Source organism: Vanacampus margaritifer, chromosome 5 (assembly GCF_051991255.1).
Source record: "Vanacampus margaritifer isolate UIUO_Vmar chromosome 5, RoL_Vmar_1.0, whole genome shotgun sequence".
NCBI classification, from domain to species: domain Eukaryota; kingdom Metazoa; phylum Chordata; class Actinopteri; order Syngnathiformes; family Syngnathidae; genus Vanacampus; species Vanacampus margaritifer.
Window position 1 is genome coordinate 13853105 of NC_135436.1, and position 23017 is coordinate 13876121.

Below are 23017 nucleotides of genomic sequence, written 5' to 3' on the forward strand. Positions count from 1 at the left end.
GCCATGTTTGAACAAAGGTGTAGACTGTGCACTTAAGTGAACACTTGAATAGCCCCAATAATACCACACAATATATTTCAAAGCCTTTAATTTGACAGCCATGTATAATACTGTTGATTTGGAATTTGACACAACGCAGCAAATACAAGTGTGAGCAATACTACAACATCAATAAGGTTTGGTGTTGGAGGCCGAGGCTGCACTTTGAAATCACAAAACAAGCACAAGGCAACAAATATTGCTCACAAAACTCATATTGTGCCTTGTGATAAATAAATAAAAAGTGGTTTTATCTTGTCATCAATTTCTAACAGCTCATATTGAAATATAGTACAGTCTATTCAACAAACACCCCTAAAGTTGGTCATCAGATGCAATTTCGGTTGACCACAATGTACAGTACACATATTTCCAAAACATACAAATATCATTTGATAGGCGTTAGAACAAATACTGCAGGAAAGGATTTTTGTAAAAAACATTTATACTATTTGCTATTTTTAGCTCAATTCCATGACACAGTTTCTGTGCTTTTTTTTCAGTCAAGAGTTAAAATACTTCCTATTCACAGAATAAACACGTCATCAATTCCATCTAGATATACAAAACTATTGCTCCACCCGTTTTCTATAGTGCTTATCCTCATTACAGTCTGTGGGTGAGCTGGCGCCCATGCCAGCTGACTGAGCAAGAAAAACGTACACCCTGGACTGGCCGCCAGCCCATCGCAATGCAGACAGACGACCACTCACTCAAAAACACTAATAAAACTTAACACAACATTAACTGCTCTCTACTCATTGATAATTATTTACACTTGTGTTGTTTCTGTGGCATTTACAAGTCATGAAATACTTGAAATTCTCCGGCGTCTTCAGATGAAGAACTCATCGGCTAGCTCCTCGGTATTTGCCTGCGATGACAGCGTCTTGGCAAAAAGCTCCACGGCGGTGCCACCGGCCTCGCCGTAACAGGAAGAGGAAGCAGTCGCGCGCGGCGTTCTGAAATTCACGTCGTCGTCGTCGCAAGCCGAAGTAAGCCACTTCCTGGAGGGTCCGAAGGCCGCGGGTGTCTGCGGTTGAGACAAACTCAAAAGCTCCATGGAAGAAGAGCGAGTCACGGCGGCGGTCACGGCGGCGGTCACGGCGATCCCTGTGTCCACATTGGTCTCCCCCACTTCCTCCTCGTCCTCCTCCGGCAGTAGACGGGACCGCGATCGGGTGAGCGGGAGGCGCAGCGGGGAGTTAGAGGAGGGGGGCGGGGCCGGGCTGCTGCGCTGGGACGAGTAGCAAGAGCTGCCTGGAGGTGTGCTGCAGAGGCTGCCTGATCCTTGGCTCCCCGGAGGCTTCTCCGGGGTACTCTCACCGGCGGCCCTCGGACCTGCGGACACAAGACGACCACTTAGAGATGCATCGAAATCGAAGAGCCGGTGGCGACCGTCGCCTTCTTACTATGTCTGTGGCTTTGCCAGGCTGGTGGAGCGTGAAGGTTGCTAGGCGACAGGCTTTGGGCGTGGCCTCCGCTCTTCATCTGCATGGCCCGGGGAGGCACGGTGGGGCAGGTGAGGGGGAAAGCGGAGGTCAAAGGTGGCTTGGCTTGTGTTGGGCTTTTCACCTGCAGCGCAGAAGGAATGGAAGGATTACTATTGGGAGATTTTCAAGCAAGATAAGCGAGCAGAACTGCAGAATTAACAAACACGCATCCAGCATATGGCAGCTTTGACAGCTTTAAGCTCTTGTGATTGACGTGCACGCACGAACACACGGAGCGCACTCATGATGACATCATGACTACTGTTTTACCTTTAAAACTTAAATACAAATGTTGTTAAACTGTGTCATCCTCCCTCTTCCCAATTTTTACAGAAAACACGTACACAAAAATTGACCAAATACTGATCATATTTATTAATAATGTATTTCATTTTAGGGACAGAACTGAATGATCTATTTAATTAAGGATGTTGCTGATTTTAGCAGGTGGCCAAAAGCATCCTGAGTTCAAAGCAAAATAAATAAATGAATGTATAAATAAATAAAATAAATTATTATACAAAAATTCAACATATGATTTTAGGCCATTATTTTAGGGTGACAATATGAAAAAAAAAAAAATCGAATTCCTTTTTTTTGGTGGCTGTATGCAAATGAATATTGTGCTTTTTTTGTGAGCTCCACAAAAATGCACAATGTTTTGAATAAACACAATAGAATGGCATGGGAAGTATACAGCAGTTCTTAAATGGAGGTACGATCCATCTGAAGTAAAGTAGCACCTTCAAGTGACCTACCTGGAAGAGAACCTTGTTCCCATCCAGGTCTTCAGTCTGCCAGCGTGATGTGCTGATGGGCGTGCACGGGTTTGGCAGCAGGGGGACCAACTGGCCGATCTCATCCACACTGAACTGCAGCACGGCAGAGTTGCACGGCTCCACGCGGACCCCTGCCGACACCTGCTTGATTGCCAGCTGCAGGCAAAGGCCGGGCTCTGCACGGAGGAACAAAGCACGACGTTGACAAAAGTCCAAGCGGATTCCGTTCCAAATGTGAAGAACTTGCCCGCGTGGAGGGTGAACCAGCAAAAGTCCGTCTTCTGCTCCTCCGCTTGCTGCTGCAGCACCGTCTCGTAGAAGCGCACGGCGTCCTCGTAGTTGTCGTAGGCGCTGTAGAGCGTCACCCGCAGGATCTCCCCGCCGCAGTGCACCGGGCGGACGCCCCACACGGGCATCCCCGCGCCCAGGCTGTAAAAGTCCCGACTGGGCAGGAGGTAGGGCCTCAGCGGGGCGTTGACGGCCGAGCTGCCGGAGGAGATGTGGAGCCCGGACACTTTGCTGCCACAGCTCTCCGTGTGGTGGTACTGCCAGGGGGGACGCTGGAAAAAGTCCAGAACTTTGAGGATCCGCTCTTCTCCATAAGCCTCGTGGAGAAAGAAAGTAATGGCTAGGGAAGGGGAGTCTGGAAAAAAAACAAGGGAAGATATTTGTGCAATGGAAAATGGTAATAAACATTTATAGGACAAGAACATCTGTCCATTTTTATAGCATGGATTGAAATGAACTCTTTCCAAGCCAACCCTAATCATGTCACTGAGAAGGCTCAGGTCAGCCCCTACCGGCCAGCGGACATGGACGAGCGCAACCTCGGTGTGGGGAAGCCCTTTCCGACACGTGGAAGACGTGCAGGCTGGGGCAGAGCCAGCGCAGCAGCCGGTCCAGGCTGTGCTGCAGCAGCAAAGAGTCTCCAGGGTTGGCTAGCAGATGCAAGTTGAGAACCAGGAGACGCTGATGGTGATGCTTGCGGCCGCGCCGGCTCATCAGCTCAGCTAATGACGAGAAATTCCAACGTCAGCGCTAATTCTAAACTACAAGGAATTTAAAACGCAACCTTGAGTCTAAACAACCTCTAAAGACATTTTTATCATAAGGAAAAGCAACAGGTAGTTTTCAGTAGTGTAAAACGGCACCATGCAAATTGTTGAACTGACTAAATCTGTCGGTCTCAATCAAAAGGGAGCATTAATTTCGTGCAGCAGGTGTACCTAATGATGCGGACACAAGTTGAGCGTGTCTAATGACAACGTGCTGGTACACACGTGAACAAAACGAGACAAATTTTCAGTGCTGTTGATCAGGTTGGAGGGATTAAGCACACTTACCCGCAGATGTTGACATCCTACTGGAGTCCGAGCTAAAATAGAGGAGAAGAACAGGATTTGGTGTTTTGAAAAACAAGGTGCCTCTATCTTGTGGCGGTGCGTTTGGACACCTGCCGCTTCATTTCAGTCGCCATGACAACGCATTATTAGCTATCAGGAGCTCGTAAACTTACACGAGGACGCTTTAAAAAGAAAAAAAAAACGCTTACACAAGAGGGCTCTATAAGATTTAAACGTGGTACCGTCGATAAAGAAAAAAATGTTGCAAGCAAATTAAATGGAAGGCGGTTAAAACAAAGTTACTTTCCATTGTGGCTCCAATCAAACGGCGAAGTTGGCTAGCTGGCGTTAGCCTGAAGCTACCTTCACGCAAACCACTAGCAACGCTTCAACTCACTCGGCACTTTCCGCTCCAGAGTCCGCGGTATCATCTTCCGCTCTCTTGAACAGCACTCTTGTCAACATGGCCCATCACACTTTTCACATACAGACCAAGTCTCGGCGGGGACGGCTGACACGCTGCGGGGAAAGACGAGAGCATCCTGGATGACTTCTTGACCGACCGACCGACCGCCGCCTGCTGCTGCTCCAAAGTAGAAGCAGAAGCTGGGGCGATTACGTCACCGGGCAACCCAACACTGTTCGGTTCGCCTGACACACTGTAATGTTATTAACTCAGCTAGCCCGCAAAAAGAAAAATGGCTAGAAGTCGATGTGGAGTTAGTTGAAACTGGGCGAAAGGAGGTGGCTCGAAGTGTTAAAGCCGTCGCTAATACGGCGAGCAGATGGCGTACGTGCGACCAGACAAAAGAGTCCAGACGGCCTTGGACGCTGTACAGATTGAAAAGTGTATGGAAGCCTTCAATTTAAAGCCATTGTTTAAGACCTCGCTAAGAGCATTATAGCCCACTTTTTAGCTCGCTTTTCGGAGGTCGCCCTCATTAAGGAAGGTTGCAACCATTATTTTCAGCAAGATATGCGACGAAACAAAACTACGATAAACAATACAATAATAATTTAAGTTGTATACTATCTGTACTTCGCTTATTTAGACTTTTTATTTCACAGCCACTGGGGTTTTGCATTCATTTATTTGTTACACCATGTTGTGAGTAGTTGAAAGTTAAAACAATACGTGTGACCAGTGTTCTTGGAAACAAAACGCTAGTGAGTGAGAGTTGCACTTGGTTTGTGGGATGCCTTGCAGAGCTCCTCAGATGAATGAGTGGTTCGAGCTTGAAGGACATTTAATTGATGGTTGCAGAGGCATCTGACATGGAAGAACGTCAAAAGTGAGAACATCCTTTTTATTCTACATTTATTATGATGAAAACAAGGCCCTGTACAATCCACCTTTGCAGTGAGTACAATAATTATTTTACAATTTGTACACATTAGAACATGGTGCTAGTTAGGTTCCACCCATTCAAAATGCAACCAAGAATGAACCCAAAAAAAACCAACCTGCACCACAGGATGTAGCCATTCAGAGAGCAGCCGCCATTTTGTGGTCACTCATCCAGGCCTGAGTCATATGTTTTGATGGACCATAACATCTATGGGGCTTTATATGGGGTTTAGCCTCTGAAAAAATATTGTATGTGACAACAGCATTGAACAGTATAGGAGGTGCAAGAAATTTCAGGCATGGAACAACCTCAAAAACAGACGGGTTTGCAAAATAAATTAAGCACTCGTCAAGTTTCCTCAAGTACTCAAAGTGAATTTGAACACCCTTGCCGTAGTGTGCCAGTAAACACTTTGCCCTCTTTGCTCCATTTCACGTCTTCAGAAATGGGAAAGAGTGTCTGTACAGCCATTGTTGTGCAACAAAACACAAACAGAACACAGACATCAACAATTAAAACAGGGGCGTGAATTCAAAAGTTTTCTTAAGTCTCTGTGTAGCCACAACATGTCTGCTTAGTAACCACCGAGCAACAAAACTCCTTCAACCTTTTGGTCAAACAGGCTCTCGCAATTCTCTCCAAAGGCCACAAGAAACATACTTTTGTACAAAACTAGACCTTGCGGTCATTTCTGTTAGCAGGAGAAATCTAATATTGCTAGAAAACTTCCCCATCTTTTGCATGATTTTTTTTTTCCCTAACATTTTTTATGGAAGAAAAGTGAAACTTCCCAGTGTATCCCAGAATCAACTTTGAGAGCACTTCCAAGTTCATTCAAACGCATAGCAGTCCACAAAAACAAGGCTCGCTGTTTTCTCCCGACTCTATGGTGCATTGAATTCACGTGGTTTACGCTACATAGGTGTACACTTTGCGGTCCTCAGGCGTTCGTGCCAAATATTCCCTCTCAATGAGTCCTTCAATACGCTTCTTGATGACTACAGGACTGGGGAGGAATCGTGCTCGCAACTGCTGTGTGACCTGGGGAGTAAACACAAAAATCATTGAGTACAAGCCATAATGTGCCTTGTGAGAAAAAAATAATAATTCTCCAATCGCTTTGAGCCAACGCACCTCTGCTACTAGGACATTGTGCTGCATCTTCTTCCGAGACTTCATGATGCGAACAATAGCAGCTTCAATCTCATGCTTCCTGTCATCGTCCACTTTCTGTCGGGTCTCTTTCCTCTCTGGGTCGGACTCTCCTTGTTTAGCAGCCACTAGGGGGCGCAATGACAAATGTCAAGACCAGGATCATGACAAAAATGTCAAATCGACCCTCAATCCATAAAAAAAAAATAAATAAATAAAATAAAATAAAAGATTCCTGTGCTGCATAACATTGCATATCTCTTGATGGGCTGGCTTACCTGTCTGGATTTTGACCCGGTGCAGTTTGGAGGTAAACTGGTCATTGACTGTAAACATGTGGCCATTCTCAATCTCCTTGGACTTGGGCTCCTTGGTGAGGACTCTCTGGGTGGGCTTCCCACAGGCCAGCGACTGCAGCGCCCGCACCAGCTCCCTCTCCGGAATATCCGTCTCCTGCTGGATCTCCTGCAGGGTTGGGAGGCCAAGACGCGGACGGAAACATTAAAGTCGGGCATCGGTTGAGGTTTGAGAAGTTGTGTCAGGACGATTGATGACCTCAAATATGGATTTCTCTCTGTTGTTGAACAGCATGAGGATGGTCATCTGGAAGGTGGACACCTGCAAGATGTGCTTCCTGGTGTTGGAACCAGTTACCTGGGCTCCGCCAACGCCCACTTCTGACCCATCCTCCTGTTGACAGTCATCATCTGTCATCACCTCGAAAAAAATTATTTTCTCTCTTAAAAAATAAATGTAACGTTTAACGTTAACACAGATTTAATATGGATATCAAGCAGAGCAAGATATGATCCCACAGGGTGTTCACCTCTTGCTGATGCTACCATCTCTTTCAGTGAACAAGAAACGGGAGGCAGAAAATGATTATTTGCACGTAAAATACCTTTTTAATGGGCCCATAGAAGGTGGCGTTGAGATCTGCGGAGCCCATGTGGTGCTGCAGTGTGAGTTGTCTACCGCTGTGCTTCCCAAGATAAAACCTACAAGGTGAATGAAGTCGCACAAGATCAACCACGGAGAAGAGTCACTGTGGCTTCATCAATCTCCCTTATTCAAACTCCACTGGTTGTATAATCAAGTTAGCATGGATGCTGTTTGGATATCGATTTGCCTGAAATTGACAAGAAACCTCGAGGCGCAGAATCTGGCCAATCAGGGACTTAAACAGAAATGGAAAACCTAAACAAAGGAAATGTCATGTTCTACCTTCTGAAGACTTCAAAAGCATGTCGAGGTGAAGGAGGGATGTTGCATTTGGGTGTTGCCGACTGTGTCGGCCAGTAGCCTGTTGTCAACACCCGCACAGTGAGATCGACGCCCCCGAGAGACACCTGAGGTCAGAACACAGATGGACAATTGATCTCCCAAACGGGCCCAACATGACAAACTGGAACAGTTGACACAGGCTGTTTAAGTCAATTGTGTTTAGTATAAATCCTATAAAGCAGTAAATTGTATAATTGTAATCATATTAATGTTATTGGCGTAGTATTGGAGATTACAATTAGCAATTAAAAATATGAAAATTAGGGGTGTCAGGCGATGAAATTTTTTTAATCGTAATGAATCGCAAATTTTCCATCTGTTCTAAATGTACAATAAAATGTCCGTTAGTAAGTGTGTAACTTTTCATACTCTTGTTAACATGAAAGCGGGAAAAATGTTAAACTACTGGTAATAGAAATATGGCTGCATCTATCAGTCATTGATACAGTAATTTCATAATAATTCATAAAAATGAGTTCATAAAACCACTTATCGGAACGATAAGAGGTCAAAAAGATGTATACGTATAAGTGTGATATTGATTTGCCACTAGATGGCATAATTGCATTTCTAACAAATTGGTGACAGCTCAGTGCATTTTTCTTTTCATATTAAGGGAGATCTAATCTTTAATATGTAGTAACTTGTGAAATTTTGCACATTTTAAAATTGTTAAATACAACTTGACCCCAGTGTCCACAAATATATGCATTATTATAAAATTTATTACTGCTAAATTATGACGTGGACGTGTCTGCTGCGTTGGGACTGGAACTCCGCCGTTACAGGCTTTACAAGTAAGGTGCGGTCGGTCATTAATGGTAAGTTTAAAAAAAAAATTAGGGCATTAAAGGAACTTTAAATTAACACATTAATTTTGACACACCTAATTCAAATATAGGCAAAAAATAATCCCATATTGAATCTCAATATCGGGGGTGGTGGGGCGAAGGGTTGTTAAGATAATTAGATGATTTTTCTATTGCGCTATTATAGGAGGCGCCAGTGAGTTGCGGCATGTCGCGTGGTCTCACCCCGGTGGTCTGCAGATGTTGCCTGAACTCGTCCATGGTGGTGTTGGAGATGCTCATATCTCGGAACATGCCTTCCAGTTTGGACGTGAACTGACAGCCACACTCAGTCTGGCAAAGGTGACCCAAAAAAAAAAAACATTACGATGTGAAATTATACATACTAATAACATTTTCATGATTTACAATCATCTGAATATGAATTTTGTTCTTAAAGCTGGAATCCAAACATGTCGGTCCCAACACCTTGAGTTTGGAGATCATGTTCTTCTCGGAGTCATCCGAGACACTCTTGTTGGTGAGCAGCCTGCGCGCCAGATGTTGCTTGTAGTACCTCTCAAACACGTCCTTCTCCTGCATGAAGCGGAAAAGCACCATGGCCTTGTCCAGTATGGACTCCACCTCCTGCTCTGTCAGCTGAAGACAACGACAGCAACAAAATGTATACGACGGGTGCTTGTTGAAAGTCGGCTGACGCTCACTGACAAAACTCACCCCTTTGACACCTTTTTTCAGTTTGTCGTCGATGAAGAGCGAGAGGTACTCGGGCGAGCGCGAGTTGAGGTTGAGGAAGTACTCAAAGTCTCCGGCAATGGTTTGCTTGAAGAGACGGTCGTTATTGAAAGATTCCTGGAGGAAACGGTCAAAACGCAACTTCAGGTCCAGTAGTCCCTGTGGAAAGAAGAGATGAACGAGGCACAAGAAATCATCGTCACAGTGAAAACACCTTACCCAAAATACCCAACTTCATTCTTACAAGTTCACGTGTGTTTAAAAAAAAAAAAAAAAAAAAAAGGAGTCTTACGATCCTGGACTGGATGCAGTGGTGAGCTTGAACATTTTCAGCATTTCTTAATGTCGACTCGGATTTCTTTATAACCACAAACCTATCTAACACCCTTTAGGGCACTCATTAAAATACTTGCAAGTTCAGGATTTCAATGCTGACTACAGTACTTGGTAGGACAATAAAAAAAAAAAAACATGACATCTTTTTCTTTTATGACTCTCTGGGATAAATGCTTTTTCTTTTTTTTTTATGTTTGTATGTCGGAGTGGTCGAGGTGTACCTGGATGTAGTCCACAGGGTTCTTCCCTTCTCCCTCCTCAGACACGAGAGCTTTGCCTTGCTCCCGAAGGTACGAGCTCATACACTCGCACATGGTCTTCAGTCCATTTGGAACCCGACTGAACAGCTTGTACATACATGCCAGATCTGTGGATCAAACAGGATGTATCACTTGGAGCATAAAAAAGTGAGTTTTTTATTTTTTGGTCAACATTCTACTCCAATTTACAATCTAGTAATAGTTTTCTCTTGGTGCAGCATATTAACAGCTGACAAATCAAGTTTTCCATTACACACACTGCGTAGTTTGTTGTGCTGAACTTGCACTCAGGATTTTTTATTTTATTCAAGAGAAACCAAACTAGGATGGTAAAAAAGTTCCTTTACCGTCGGTTTTGCCATTCTTGAGCATGTGGACCAGACCGGAGTTCTCCATCTCCACAATGGTCTTCATGTGCTTGGATATGAGCTCTCGCTCCACTACCTTGACAATGGGCTCCTCGGTGGATTTATCCAGGCAGTGCATCACCCGCTCAATCTCCTCATTAATCCTGGCTTCTACCTTCTTTATGTACACACTCGCACTGTTTTCTGCAAGAAATTTCTGGCTTTCCATCTGAGAGAAACATGAAATGCAGCGTTAATTTTCTTTGTATATTTGGTCATTGATTTTCTTAGAGTTTAGTTCAATTTATTTGTTTTTGACCAAATTTTAAACCTTGTGTCTATCTATTGTAATTGCCTAAATTAAGCTTAAACTCGACCAATGCGTGATTTTTGCAGCCGATATTGGGAGCTGAAACGTGCCGAATTTGACATATTGGCCAATAATGTACAGTATATGAAAAAGGAACATCGATATATACGATATATGGTGTGCTGTACACAAACACAAATTCTTATAATACCCAAAATATGATTCATGATAACTATAAAGAAGCAGAACACTATAACTGACAAAAAACATCTTAGCAATGTTAATTACATATTACCAATTACCAGCTAGTGAAAATTAGCTATTTGCAAACACCACAAAAGTAAATTTTAAAGCAAGCTTTAAAAAGTGAAAAAAACAACAACCTGCCTACAGATTTTAAGTAACAATGTAGCTGATTTTAAAACACGCAATACATACATTTACAACTGAACACATTAGTTGGAACATTTCCAAAACTATTTAAATGAAGACGTTAACATTGACTTTTATGATGATGAGCCCTACTAAATTCTACAAGCCAGTATGAAGTGTTACGCTGTATTATATTGCTGCCTTGTAGTAATGCTGGCCGTCATGACCAGCAAAGACAGTAGTCGTACTGTTCATAAAGGGAATTATTAGGGGTGCACCGATTTATCGGCTCCGATTTCCTTAGTTTTGGGGGATCGGCCGATCTCATCTCCCTCCTCAGAGGTTTGAAAAAGTCAGCCACTGTCCTCTTCTGCTGAGATGACTAATAGGCTTTTCATTTTTATTTCAGAGAACTACTTAATTTGCAGTTAAAACAACCCGTTTGTATTATTTCACAGATATTGTTCAATGTTTTCCAATAAAGATTGGAACTCTGAAGGTGTATGCTGCTTGTTATGAAAAAAATCGAGATCGGAAAAATCGGGATTGGCAGGCCAGACTTTTCAAGAGATCGGACAGAAAATTGTGATTGGTGCACCCCTAGGAATTATTAATTAATTTATTATTGAATTCTGGTATTTTTTGTTCAGACACCTCACATACATTGTTTTACAGATGACTACTTTCCTGGAATCGGGCTTGGCGGCATCTTGTGACATAAAAAACATTTTCAACAAATACCCGAAGACAGGTGCCACAGAAAAAAGACATGCGTGCATAGGTAGAGGTGCACTGCCGACTATTTGACATACCTGGAAAAACTCTGCAGACATTTCCAAGAAAGGCGCTTCAAAGTCCTCTTCATAAACTGATCTGCCTTCCAGACCGAGGATCATCAACATTTGGCAGGCATTTCTGATGGCGCCCCTAAAGGAGATTCGAAGCAGACCAAACATGAAATCCAAACAAATTTTGTTCACTCAAACACAAAGGCAATAAAGTCCAGATATTTTTTTTTCGGTCTTCTACCTGTCCACCACCTCCCCCTTCCTTTCACGTGCGATCATGTCCAGTAGTGTTTGTCGGAGGTGATCTCTGATACACCCGTAGCGGACAACCTGATCCCTAAATATGATGAGACCCAAGTTGTAGACATTCTCCACGTTATTCTGCTGCACATAAACCCGGTCCTGCGGAGGAGCAGAAAAGACACGCATGTTTTGGATGGCAGTTCTCAAGGTGCTAACAGTGAGGCTGAGAGAAAAAAAACATCAGCTGACCATGTACATCAGGATGTCCCGGATCATCACCATTGCAGTCTGGTGGTCATTCCAAGCCTGGTTTAAGGTTTGGAGGAAGTTATTGTTCAGGGAGTTGAGGACATCTTCTCGTACCTATGTGGGTGGGGAAAGAACACACACACACACAAACAAGTGGGTATGTTTCAGCATGCTATGCAGTGTACAATTGAACAGAAAACGGCAGCGTTACACACAAATTATTTCCTGCCTTCCTTTAGAAGATGATACTTTACTATATCTTACAACGCCACTAACGGCACATTCAGCAGTGTGATAGGAGTCCCTGCAGTGTGACTCAGCAGAAAAGGGGAAAAAAAAAAAAAAAAGCAAACGTCAACAGTAGATTGTAAGGGCACGCTGACCTCCCCCCCTTTTCTTTTCTACTGAAGTGTTGATGGATAATCGCAGGTGCTCCTTCACTTTCATGAGATCAAACTACACAAACCATTTTCACATCCACATATAGATGTCCTACTGACAAATCGGACTGGGGAGTCAAACGCAATACTTTTTTTTATATGAAACGCATGAGTGTGGGAGCACAATAATCGATGGACAACAAGAAGCCTCAAGACGGTCCTGGTCATATGAATCAGGTGTGTAGAAGGAGGGAAACATCGATACATGCAGGTTAGGGGCCCTCGAGGACCAGAGTTGGTGACCGCTTTTCTAAAGTTGAATATTACTACTGTTGTGGTTTGTGAAGTTTCTCAATTTAATATACTCAAAAGTCAAGCATCTTAAAAGTGTGTAAAAATGTGAATGTTTGTGAGGAAACATGCCATCAAAACCGTAATTAAATTGTGGACATCGAACTATTGTGGTGTGCCAAAGTCAGCATCGGTCGGTATGATTCGTTAAGACTACGAGGGTGTTTGTGTTTTGCTTTTACAGCAGCACTTTTTGCCCAAAAAGGGCGGTAAGATAAGATAAGGAGAGGAAGGCGAGACATTGCCGAGAATAAGGAGTAGAACTAAGTAAGTGGATTTATTTCAAGTACAAAGACTGGTGGTTCGAAGTACTTTGGCCAAGTGGTTCCTGGAAAAGTAAGTCATTCAGCGATCCAGAACGGAGGGAGCTTTTATTTTGCTAAAATATTCATTTCCATTTCTTGCATTTATGTGTGCATGATGGAATTCTGAGTCAACGCCACTATTGATGAAATTCGTCCAATATTTGGGGTGTCCAAACTACAGCCCCGAGGCCATTTGAAGCCTGATTTTTTTAGCATCTCATGGCATATAGGGATGGGTACCTTTCACGTTTGAACCGGTAATGTTCCAATTCTCAGTACCCGGGAATCAATATCGGTACTCAACAGTACCAATTTTTGCTACTTTTGTTCGTTCTCGTTCTCTCTCTCTCTCTCCACCCCCCTCTCTTTTATTTTTATTTATTTATTTTTTGGGTGGTAAATGTGTATAATTGTTTATTTAACAGTAAAACCCTTTTTAAAAATCCATAATTACTTTTCAATATAGAAAACTTGACAAATAACAAAGATTTAAAATTTAAAACAAATGAGCCAGAGAGGAATAGTAAAACTAAAGGTATAACATTTTAAAATAGTTGAAGTATAATTAATACACAAAAATTAATATTACAAAAAACAAAGTGTGAAGCAAAGTTCTGTGCAATGAACAGTACAAGGAACGAAGTTAAACAGTAAATATATAAATTAATAATTGATGTTATCGGTTTCTTGTGCAGTTGTTTTTCAAGGACGTAAAGTAAAGCCTGCCACGTGCCACACTGGATTCAAATGTAGCAAAAAAGAAAGAAAGAAATGAAGTGGTGGAAGACGGACTTCTCAGTTTCGGTGCGGGCGACGTGCGCGGGTACAGCGAAGGACGCGGCTGGCAACACTTCCCTCTCAGCAATGCACTGATTGCGGGGAACCGGGGACATTGCCAGCATGCGCCCGGCGGTGGAGGCCGTCATGCTTCATAAAGTGTATTGGTTTGGCTTGGTGCTGCAAAAATCTCGCTTGCTTGCAAACCCGGAAATGTATTCTTAACGTGTGAAATCCTGCGCGAGTGGGTGACGGCCAGTACATGGGTGTACGTAGATGTTGCGTTCAAGTGCTTTAACTGCACTCCCTCACAGTCACAACTTAAAAAAGGCGTGCTTCAAAACCGAAACATGGCATCGTTTAATTTGACGGGAATCGGTGCTCGGAAGTACCGACCCAAATCGGTCCATACCACAAAAAGTACCGTCTTTGGTAGCCATCCCGAATGGAAAATACTAAAAAATAGCATTTGACACTATTTTTATTAGAAAAAAAAACATGTCTTGTTAACTTACACCAGGCATTGCATTTGTGAGTTGCGTGTTCTTCATTGCACTTCTCAAAAACAAACATCTCAGCTTTATATCAATTGCTCTACAAGTGTAGTGTAGAAGGTGACAATTCTTTGAACTGTTTGTAATTCCGTGCGGGCGTGTGTGTGTGCCGATCTTACTTTGTTGATCAAATGTTCGGTGACGACCTCCCGCAGTCCGGTGTAAAGCTTCTCTCCGTGTTTGTGGAGCACCATCGTATAGGCGTTCCTGTAAAGCTCCTCAAAGCTCAGGCCACTGTTGTTCTTCCTCTGAATCTCCTGAATGGCGTTCTTCAGGAGGTCCCATATGTTGTTCACATACTTCTCATCCATTGTCATCTGCAGGGCAACAGGACATCAATGTTTTCGTTTTTTTAGGCCAAAATCATTTCAAGTCAACCTTGCGCTTGTCCTGTTATGGCGCTGAAATTGCCAATCTCCTCTCTACAGCATTTTTTTTTTTTTTTACAGTGTGATTCCATCTATTTGATTTTCCATATCGCTCATCCTCATTAGGATCACAAGTTTGCTTGAGGCTATCCTGGATGACTGACTTAAGATGAGTGGGGTACCTGGACTGGTCGCCAGCCAATTGCACATGTAAACAACTACATACCTAAAGACAATTTAGAGTGTTTAATTAACCTAACATAATGTTAGGGAGTTTTTACATTCAATCATTAAGAATCCGACTTAACTCTCTTAAATTAATTCTCATTATTCATCTTTTCAATGTGGTCCTAACGCTTCTTTGTACACAACAAATACGCTAACTTAACAAAGTAGTTGTGCTCCAGGAAATGCTGCAACTGAGAGCTTACTCACATCACACTGTCATATTGTGACTCATCTTAATGAATCTAACACTAGATTACTTCTACTAATCAACAGTGTTTTGTCACAAAAGGAACCGTTGGTGAGAGTGTTACTTCAACGTGCCTGTTGTCGCTGAAAAAGACAGTCAATGAATAATCATTTTGGAAGGGAAATGAAAAAGATGAGTAGTGTTAAGATCCATCCACCCATATAATGTCAATTTGTATTAACAATATCAATACAAAAATTGTTTGATAAAATGTTCAATTTAAAAAAAAAAAAAAAGGAGGGCCAAAAACCCGACCCTGGCATTCTGCGTGCTGTAGGCAAAGGCTTTCAAAGTATGCCGTTAGATTGGTGCCACAATTCCAAGCACGTTAAGAGAACATTTGGAGCACAAGAACCTGTTTTGAGCACAGCCGAGTCGCTGGGTGCTCGTCTGCTGGGTGCCCACCCGAAGAAGCCGCTTGAACCAACAAAGAAGTGTCCTAACAAAGTGCAGCTTAGTTTTGTTCAAATAAAATAAATGACCAGTCGCTTCAGTGTAACCCATGCAATGAGATCCTAGTGTGCTAACTAACACTTTCGGATGGATACGTAGAGTTGAAGTCTAAGAACTTCCTGTCCCTGGCGTGGTGGCTTCAGTGGGGTTTTCTTTGACGCTCAACGCCATCATTAATCAGGTATAAGAATAACATGAATAACAAGAATAACATGTCCTATGGTGTTGCAATAATGAGCCCACTAACTAGTTAAAGCAGACATAAGTCAACTGTAACGCATGCACTATATGTCCATTGTATGAACAATGAATGAAGGTTTTAATGTAATGCATCAAAAATTGGAGTCTTTTTGCAAATAAGCATTTATGGCTTGAGGCAAGACAACATTGCAAATTACAATGTACACAAAAACATTGTACATTCTTTGCTCTTCTATTTTTTTTGAAGGGATGTCCACGCAGGGCACTATATAATTCGCTGCTTACAGAGTTGAATGAACGAGCCACCTCTGACGTGCTTCCAATGAACTTTTTCCCCCTCCTCCTTGCAATTTGTGCATGGTGGAGGAGAGACAGTGGGATGTTAGATGAAACACAGATGCCTTTGCATTAGCCTTTAAAGAACAACATATACATGCGTAGGTGCCAGCGTGTACTAGTTAGCCTCAAGGGCAACATGAGTAGCCCACACGTCTGTTCTAAAAATAGCACACCAGTGATGGGACGCTGTAACTTGGTATGAATTAAAACAGAAGAAGAACATTAACATTTCTTTCTTTCTTTATTCATTTATTTAAACTTAACATACACACGTTTTCTTAATGTAGCAAATATACTCTGTTTTGTATAAATATTAAAGTGTTGTGTGAAAACAATGCTGTTTTTGTTTACACAAATACTAAAAAAAAAAGAGGACATTTTCGAGCTGTAATTTAAATTTTTTTTTAGGGGTCGTTAAAGCATGGCAGTATACGATTGGCTGAGTTGAATAAACGAGCCTCCTATTTGAAGATATTGCCTCCAATTAACTATTTTTTTCCTCTCCTTCTTGCAAGTCATACATGGAAGCGCAGGAGGGACAGAGGAAGGTTAGACAAAAGACTGTTACACTGATGCTTTAAAAAAAGAAAGAAAGTGTAGGTGCCAGGGTGTATCAGTTAGCCCAAGGACAACATGAGTAGCCCACAGGTCTGTTGTAAAAAAAAAAAAATAGAAAGAAGAATGTTAACATGTATTTGTTTGACCTTAACATGGTACAGGTTTCTTAATGTACCAACTATTCAATATTTTGTTTAAACATAAAATAGATTGTGTTCAATGGGGGGGGGGGGGGGGGTTCCTTTTCTCAAATATATATATATATATATATATATAAAAAAGGACATTTAGAGCTTTAATTTGAATACCGCAATACTTTTGTTCAAATTTACCTTACAGTCAGAGTATAATATCAGCCCATGCTTAATTACAAAGGTTTATCTAACAGTGATTTTATTTTGGGGGCATTCACAACTTCATTGTGTCTTGCCAAATGGTAAGCCCCAACATATGAATCCATGATGCCAAAGGGCCTTTATCAACAGGTTCACTTGCCCCTGATCAAGTTAACAACAGTTAGGCTGTGTAAGGCCACGGTCACGTAGTTCAAGCCATCATTAGAACACTAACAGCAGCCAGAAGTCCATTTGGATGATATACAAGCTCCCCCAGCCAGTTCCACGAATGAATTTCTATTTGACACTAAATGAGGTCAGCTGAATCCGAGGTCTTCCGATGACTTGCAGACAAAGGGAGTGTCAGGTGGACGGATAAGATTCCTCCAACACCACTGCAATTCCAAAATATCGATCCACCGAGTTAGGATCTTGTATCCATGACTTTACTGCATTTGCAAGCCCAGAAGTATGCTAACTGCCCGAAGAATTGTTAGCATCGATCTAAATGTAATGACGCCTGTTTGTTCTTGTACGTCGCTGATGTTTTAGCGCCGAGGTGTCAGTTAGAATAAACGTTCGAATTAAGTTATACTGGCGTTGGGCATGTTATTGTCAAAGCCAACAATAGCCAAAACAACAAGTGTCACGAGTCGAGCTAACGTTAGCGTCAAAGATCCATCCGACCACCAAGCTAACGTTGGGGAGCTTTTCAAGCTATTGACGAAAACATTTGATGAAACGTCCCCTATGTGCGCATAATAATACACGCATGTCCCCTAAAGAGCTACAATATGTGTGGGGGTAGGACGCGATTTGACCGCGCCACTGTTTACTCCTATTCGTCTACTGCTCAGCTGGTTAGCTTCAGAGCTACAAGCCAGCAGCCTGAGACCACGGTGATCGAGTCACCGCCTGGCGGGCAGGCAAGGCATCGTCTCCGGCGTTCACTTACAGGAAAGGCCCGTATCCTCATTTTGGTGTCCTTCTTGGTGCCGCCTTTGCTGAGATTAGACATGGTTGCCTCGTCCGTGGGCTCTGTATTCACATTAAAAAGTTCTCCAGGGAGGGACGGGGCGACTACTGGTTACTGGAGCAGCCGACTAGCTTTCACTCGACCTCGTAGCTCCACGTCCCGGCGCAGTAAGTTTATTGTTGACAGCCAAATTCGCTAGTAGTACTTGGCTCAGCAATGGCGGACGAGCTACAAGTCTCATTGCGCAGAGCTCACGCGCCTCAACTCACGCGAGACTTGCGGAAAACATGACACAATTGATTACTGTACTCTATATTGTTTGCGTTGCACCTGAACATGAACGTACGCACTTTGTTATGGTTTTACTTGCATTCAAGCACCATTGAGGTCTTTTATCGGATAGTTTGATTTACTACTCAAATTGTACAACACGTAACATATGAATGACATTTACACTATTATCAACCCAATTAGCTGTAGTGGGAAGTAATGAAGTACAAATACTTCGTTAGTGTATTTGAGTAGATATTTTGCATTTGTACTTTACTGCTTTAACCGACCTTTTACTCCCTTGAAAACAGTACTTTCTACTCCTTGCATTGTTAAAATACGCTTGCTAGCCTATCTTTTTCCCACCTGCCAAGATCACTACAATGACTACATGACGTAAATAATACGCACGCACAGGTACGTAAACCTAACTGCGTTTGAGATCTTATTGCTTGATATTGATCTTGGGGAAAACACGGAGAGCAGAGCAGCGTCATAAAGGAACGTGATCGTGTAACTATGGCAACAGATTCAGAGACGCAAGATATTCCCCGTCCATGGCCTTATTACGGAGAATAATTAGTTGTTGCCTCTAAAAATTATTTGTGGGGACCCCTTAACCCAATGATTATTATTAATCAATTATTATTGACTATTAGCTAATTTTGCATTTATTTGTTACTTAGTAGCAAAGTCCACACAGGCTCAATACTGATTGTCATGTAGTGTGCCGCTGAGGAAAACAAAACAAAACAAATCAAACCAAACACAATAAAAAACACGTTTTTATTTATTTTTTTTATTTTTATTTTTTTACTTATGACTACTTTTACATAATCATCATCATCTTCACTCTTCTTTTGATGACAACTTAATTGTTTTATGCAACGTTTGTCTCTTCTCTGTGGTTATGATGGATAATATATTGTTTTAGCTTTGTCAGACAATTTGTCAGACCTTTCCTGCACTTCAAATTAGCAGAATGAATGATATTTTTAAACATGTTCAGCAAGTCTGACTAGCAGTGCAATTTATTGGCTGTTGAACGGCAATAATTATAACATTGAAACCTGGTTGGGAACAAATGTGTTTATCAGCTGTATTTAGATTTTCTATTTGTGTATCCTTTACTCCTGCCTCTTGCATATCGATTTTCCAACTGATAGACAGTGAACATGTTTATCAGTACAGTGCCAATATTTAAGACAATATTCTTTTGCTTAGTCTATAATTTATGTATAAGGAAGCATGTTTTGGGTTTTGTGATAATGTATTTGTTGGGAAGTCACATAGAACTAAAATTAAGATCATTTTTGTCACTTCTTCAAAGCTCATATTATTCTCGTAAAAGAACAAGTTAAAAAAAGAACATTTGGAGTCAGTAATGTTGACACCTTTCATCACATTTATTCCACAAATGAACCAAACGAAAGTAATCCATTTGTTCCCCCCCCCCTCCAAATATATCATTGTTCCTTGAAAGTCAAGATATAGCCAGAGCTCTCAGACTAAAAAAAAAAAAGTAAGAAAGGAAAAAAAAAAGTTGAATCCACCTGTATTTATTCTGCAGTAAATCATCTTTTATACAGTATCAGATTAGATTGGGCTCTTGTTTGTGCTGCATGATCAGAAATCTAGAATACACATAGTTTTCTTTTCTCCTGTTTCTTCATAACTCAAGTTTGGAGGATTTGGGGTGGAGTGTGTGTGTGTGTGTGTGTGGGGGGGGGGGGGGGGTTGAAAAGAAGCACTTTACAAAGAAAATATGTCCCATTGTAATAATGACAGACAACGTAACGTATCCTTCTTCAAACCTTCCTATTTACATCAATGTTGTTGCCACTGTCACCATGTAAGTCACAGACGAATATTACAATGGCCTTCTTGCTGTTTTGTGATGGAGACATTGATTGCCTTCAAACACCGAAGGGAACATATCAAAGATGGCAATGACGTAGCAAAAAAACTAAACATTTGATATAAACAATAGCCCACGTCATCACTCTATATTTGGAGAATAAAGACAAAGTTTCAATTCTGAAGCTTGGCCAGGAAGTCCGAATTTTTCACCTGGCGCAAATAGCCCTGACTAAAAACGCAACACACATTGACAGATACACACTCAATGCTGACATCTGAACTTTCTGAGGCATTTTTTTCTCTCAAAAAGCCTCAGGAAGCTCAAATGTCAGGAAATAAATTAACAAGAGGCAAGGGAATTTCCATTTCCATTCAGACACTTCATATTGCACATGAAAAAAGGCCGATGCACGTGACATGGTTGCTTCAAATGAACTTACATGGTATGGAACAATGTAAAAGCTGGAGTGGGAGAGTAACTGTAAAAACACGTGTAGTACAGGTTTACTAGTATGCCCTTTGCAAACATTTTAGTAGAAAAGACTCGAACCAAGGCAGTCAACCCATGCTGTATTCCAATGTAAGTAAAATACACACACACCAACATGACACACGTTGAAAGACAAACAGTACATGTATACACCCTGATTGCATTGCTCTTTACTTTAGGCCACCCCGACTGGCATTATCAGAGACATAACAACACCATTTTTCAAATAAGTTTTCGACTTCGACTGCACTAGCTTAATTGGAATCTCTTTCCCTGCTACCCACACAGCCACACTTTTCATGCACTCATTTGGTCATGAACTCTCTCCCATCCACGCACGCACGCACACACACACACACACAGCCTACATACAGTGTTCTCCATTAGATAGTTATGTTGTGTAACTCAGTGGTTGGCTTCACAAAAAGCTGCAGCATTTTCTATTTAAAACAAGGTAAAAGTGGTGCAACATTTAACACAGGACTCCCAACATTTGGAAATGAGGCACAATCTGAGAGCTGAAAAAAAGAAAAGAACGTTCAAACTTTTCCTTTGGGAATATTTTCATTGATGGCTACATCTCTGATCCCTCTTTTTTTCTAGCCACACGGGCACCACTTGGCCAGTATTTGCCAAATGGTGGCAAACGGGTGAAATGACACAACAGCCGAGGTCTTTACAAAGGTTATTTCACAAATATACATTGTCTGAGTGTGGTGGTCCTTCAGTCAACACACTGATAGTCAAGCTATGTCTATAACAAACACACAATAATAAACAGGCTCTTTTATTTCAGTTGGTATATATTAAAAGCTCTAAGAAAGGCAGCAAAGATGCACAATAAGGCAGATCCATATGACACACTTGGTGGAGCACGCTCAACTATGGCTCATTTACACAACAGGTGGGATGGATCGTTTAAAGGGCTTCACTTTCATTGATAGTGGTTCTGGGAGGAGAGTAACAAAAAAGTTGGCGTGGGTTTGAATTTGATTTCTTTTTTAATGTAATGTGACGGTGTAGAGGAGTGATTGTCAAACAGTTTTTTTCCCAAAGGCTTGAGAAGTCAAAACAAATTGCCTTTGTGGATTTTTGTGGCAAAGCAGGAATGAAATGATGTACTGTATAATTCTAATTATTTGATACAAAAATATTCTCATTATCATGGACACGTGGCCTGCATTGTCATTTTCAACAAATTCATAGCGAAAAAGACATCACAAGCATTCTTAAGTTGATGGCAGTTGCTTGTGTGTGAACGACTCAGCTATTCAAATCAATATCCACAATCATGGAACATGTCACTCAAATGATAAGCACTTTGTATTATGTTTACATGACAACGTAACCCCCCCTCCCCCCAAAACACGTTCATGTGTGTCACTAATGTGTTTGTACAATCTTTAATCATCAGGATGAGTACTGCACGTATGAACTTGTAAAACATCTTGTTCCAGTTGTGACTGCACCACCTTCTGCACTCGTGAACTGGGGACACGAGCAACATGAAGCATGTGATTACCAAAACCACTTCAGACATTTCACATCCATTTGTTGCAAATGTTGTCCTGTCCTGTCCGTCCTGCTAAGCTTCAAAGTGACTGACAAGTAGCAGTGGGGCCCCTCCTCCTTTAGGCCGCTAAAAGTTGTCCTCAGCCTCTTTGTTGGACCACAAAAAAAAACTGCATGACTCTTAAGACGGGCTACTGATGTCACTGGCCGTGCCCTCCTTCACAATCATCAAGGCAGCCATTAAGGCAGAGGTGGTCACTCCCGAAAGCGCCCTGGGACTGCAGTAGCTCATATTCCTGGTCCAAGAAGTCTAGGCTGTTGTTGCTAGGCAACCCCCGGATGGTGAACTTGTGGGACACTTTGGTCCACTGCTCCCGATTCGCCGCCACTCTCTCGTAGAGCTCCGTGGCCCCGGGAAATAGTTCCGACAGCAGCCTAATAAAACACAATGAATTAATAAAGATGTCACTTTTAACAGGTAATGAGGCTTTCACGTGATTAAAAGTGTTTTCATTGGTCCACTTTGGAATAACTGGGACTGATTTGATGGTGGAGAATCTTTAGTACACCTTACCTACCTACACTCTGTGGGCACTTTCCTAGTCATTAGGTGGACCTGCACAATCTATTGAGATGCAATAGTCTACCTATATAAAAATAATATATAGTTTTGATGACACTGTCAGAGTGGTGTTCAAAACAGTAGACAGTTATTGTGCTTGTGGAAATATCAAACTGAGACATTTTTGATTTTGGTTTTATCATTGAGCCAGGGGTGGCAAAAGTACTCATGCACACCCAGATACTTGTGGAAAATAAAGACTTCAAATTGTGGAAAATAAAGACTTCAAATTAGAAATACTAACTCAATTTAAGAATATAAATTAAGCAGCAAAATCCGCCAGTTTTTTTTAAATGCATTTTG

The 23017-nt window shown here is 41.9% G+C and overlaps 3 protein-coding genes across 5 annotated transcripts in view; all 3 read right to left on the bottom strand.

Moving 5' to 3' along the window:
• Positions 1–71: 71 nt before the first annotated feature.
• Positions 72–4498, bottom strand: fam124b (family with sequence similarity 124B). Its single transcript, XM_077565037.1, has 7 exons — positions 4052–4498; positions 3655–3686; positions 3112–3321; positions 2559–2954; positions 2291–2487; positions 1452–1614; positions 72–1380 (listed from the first exon to the last, which is right to left on the bottom strand). Exons 1-7 carry the CDS (start codon positions 4117–4119, stop codon positions 875–877), a joined length of 1572 nt encoding a protein of 523 aa, XP_077421163.1. The 5' UTR covers positions 4120–4498; the 3' UTR covers positions 72–874.
• A 449-nt stretch (positions 4499–4947) lies between these two features.
• Positions 4948–18214, bottom strand: cul3b (cullin 3b). Of its 2 annotated transcripts, none has more exons than XM_077565036.1 (16): positions 17940–18214; positions 14375–14572; positions 11889–12002; positions 11638–11798; positions 11421–11535; positions 9927–10155; positions 9541–9686; positions 8966–9142; positions 8717–8887; positions 8474–8581; positions 7380–7504; positions 7057–7153; positions 6711–6845; positions 6434–6620; positions 6138–6283; positions 4948–6044 (listed from the first exon to the last, which is right to left on the bottom strand). In XM_077565036.1, the coding sequence occupies exons 1-16, from the start codon at positions 18000–18002 to the stop codon at positions 5913–5915; spliced, it is 2304 nt and encodes a 767-aa protein (XP_077421162.1). In that variant the 5' UTR covers positions 18003–18214; the 3' UTR covers positions 4948–5912. The 2 variants fall into 2 exon arrangements, with proteins under 2 accessions (XP_077421162.1, XP_077421161.1); XM_077565035.1 differs by having other exon boundaries at positions 6711–6872.
• Positions 18215–19615: 1401 nt separating this feature from the next.
• pde2a (phosphodiesterase 2A) overlaps positions 19616–23017 on the bottom strand; it is a 163758-nt gene continuing 160356 nt past the window's right edge. For both annotated transcript variants that reach the window (XM_077566296.1, XM_077566297.1), the window contains exon 31: positions 19616–22527. In XM_077566296.1, the coding sequence (XP_077422422.1) occupies positions 22293–22527 (235 nt within the window). In that variant the 3' untranslated portion in view covers positions 19616–22292. The remainder of the gene's footprint in view (positions 22528–23017) is intronic.

Coding starts and splice junctions, on each gene's coding strand:
- fam124b (XM_077565037.1), bottom strand. CDS start 4,119: ATGTTGACAAGAGTGCTGTTCAAGAGAGCGGAAGATGATACCGCGGAC. Junction 3,322..3,654: donor TAGGATGTCAACATCTGCGG/GTAAGTGTGCTT, acceptor TCTCGTCATTAG/CTGAGCTGATGAGCCGGCGC. Junction 1,381..1,451: donor CTGGCAAAGCCACAGACATA/GTAAGAAGGCGA, acceptor TTGTGTCCGCAG/GTCCGAGGGCCGCCGGTGAG.
- cul3b (XM_077565035.1), bottom strand. CDS start 18,002: ATGTCTAATCTCAGCAAAGGCGGCACCAAGAAGGACACCAAAATGAGG. Junction 11,536..11,637: donor AAGGGGGAGGTGGTGGACAG/GTAGAAGACCGA, acceptor AATCTCCTTTAG/GGGCGCCATCAGAAATGCCT. Junction 8,888..8,965: donor TGAAAAAAGGTGTCAAAGGG/GTGAGTTTTGTC, acceptor CGTTGTCTTCAG/CTGACAGAGCAGGAGGTGGA.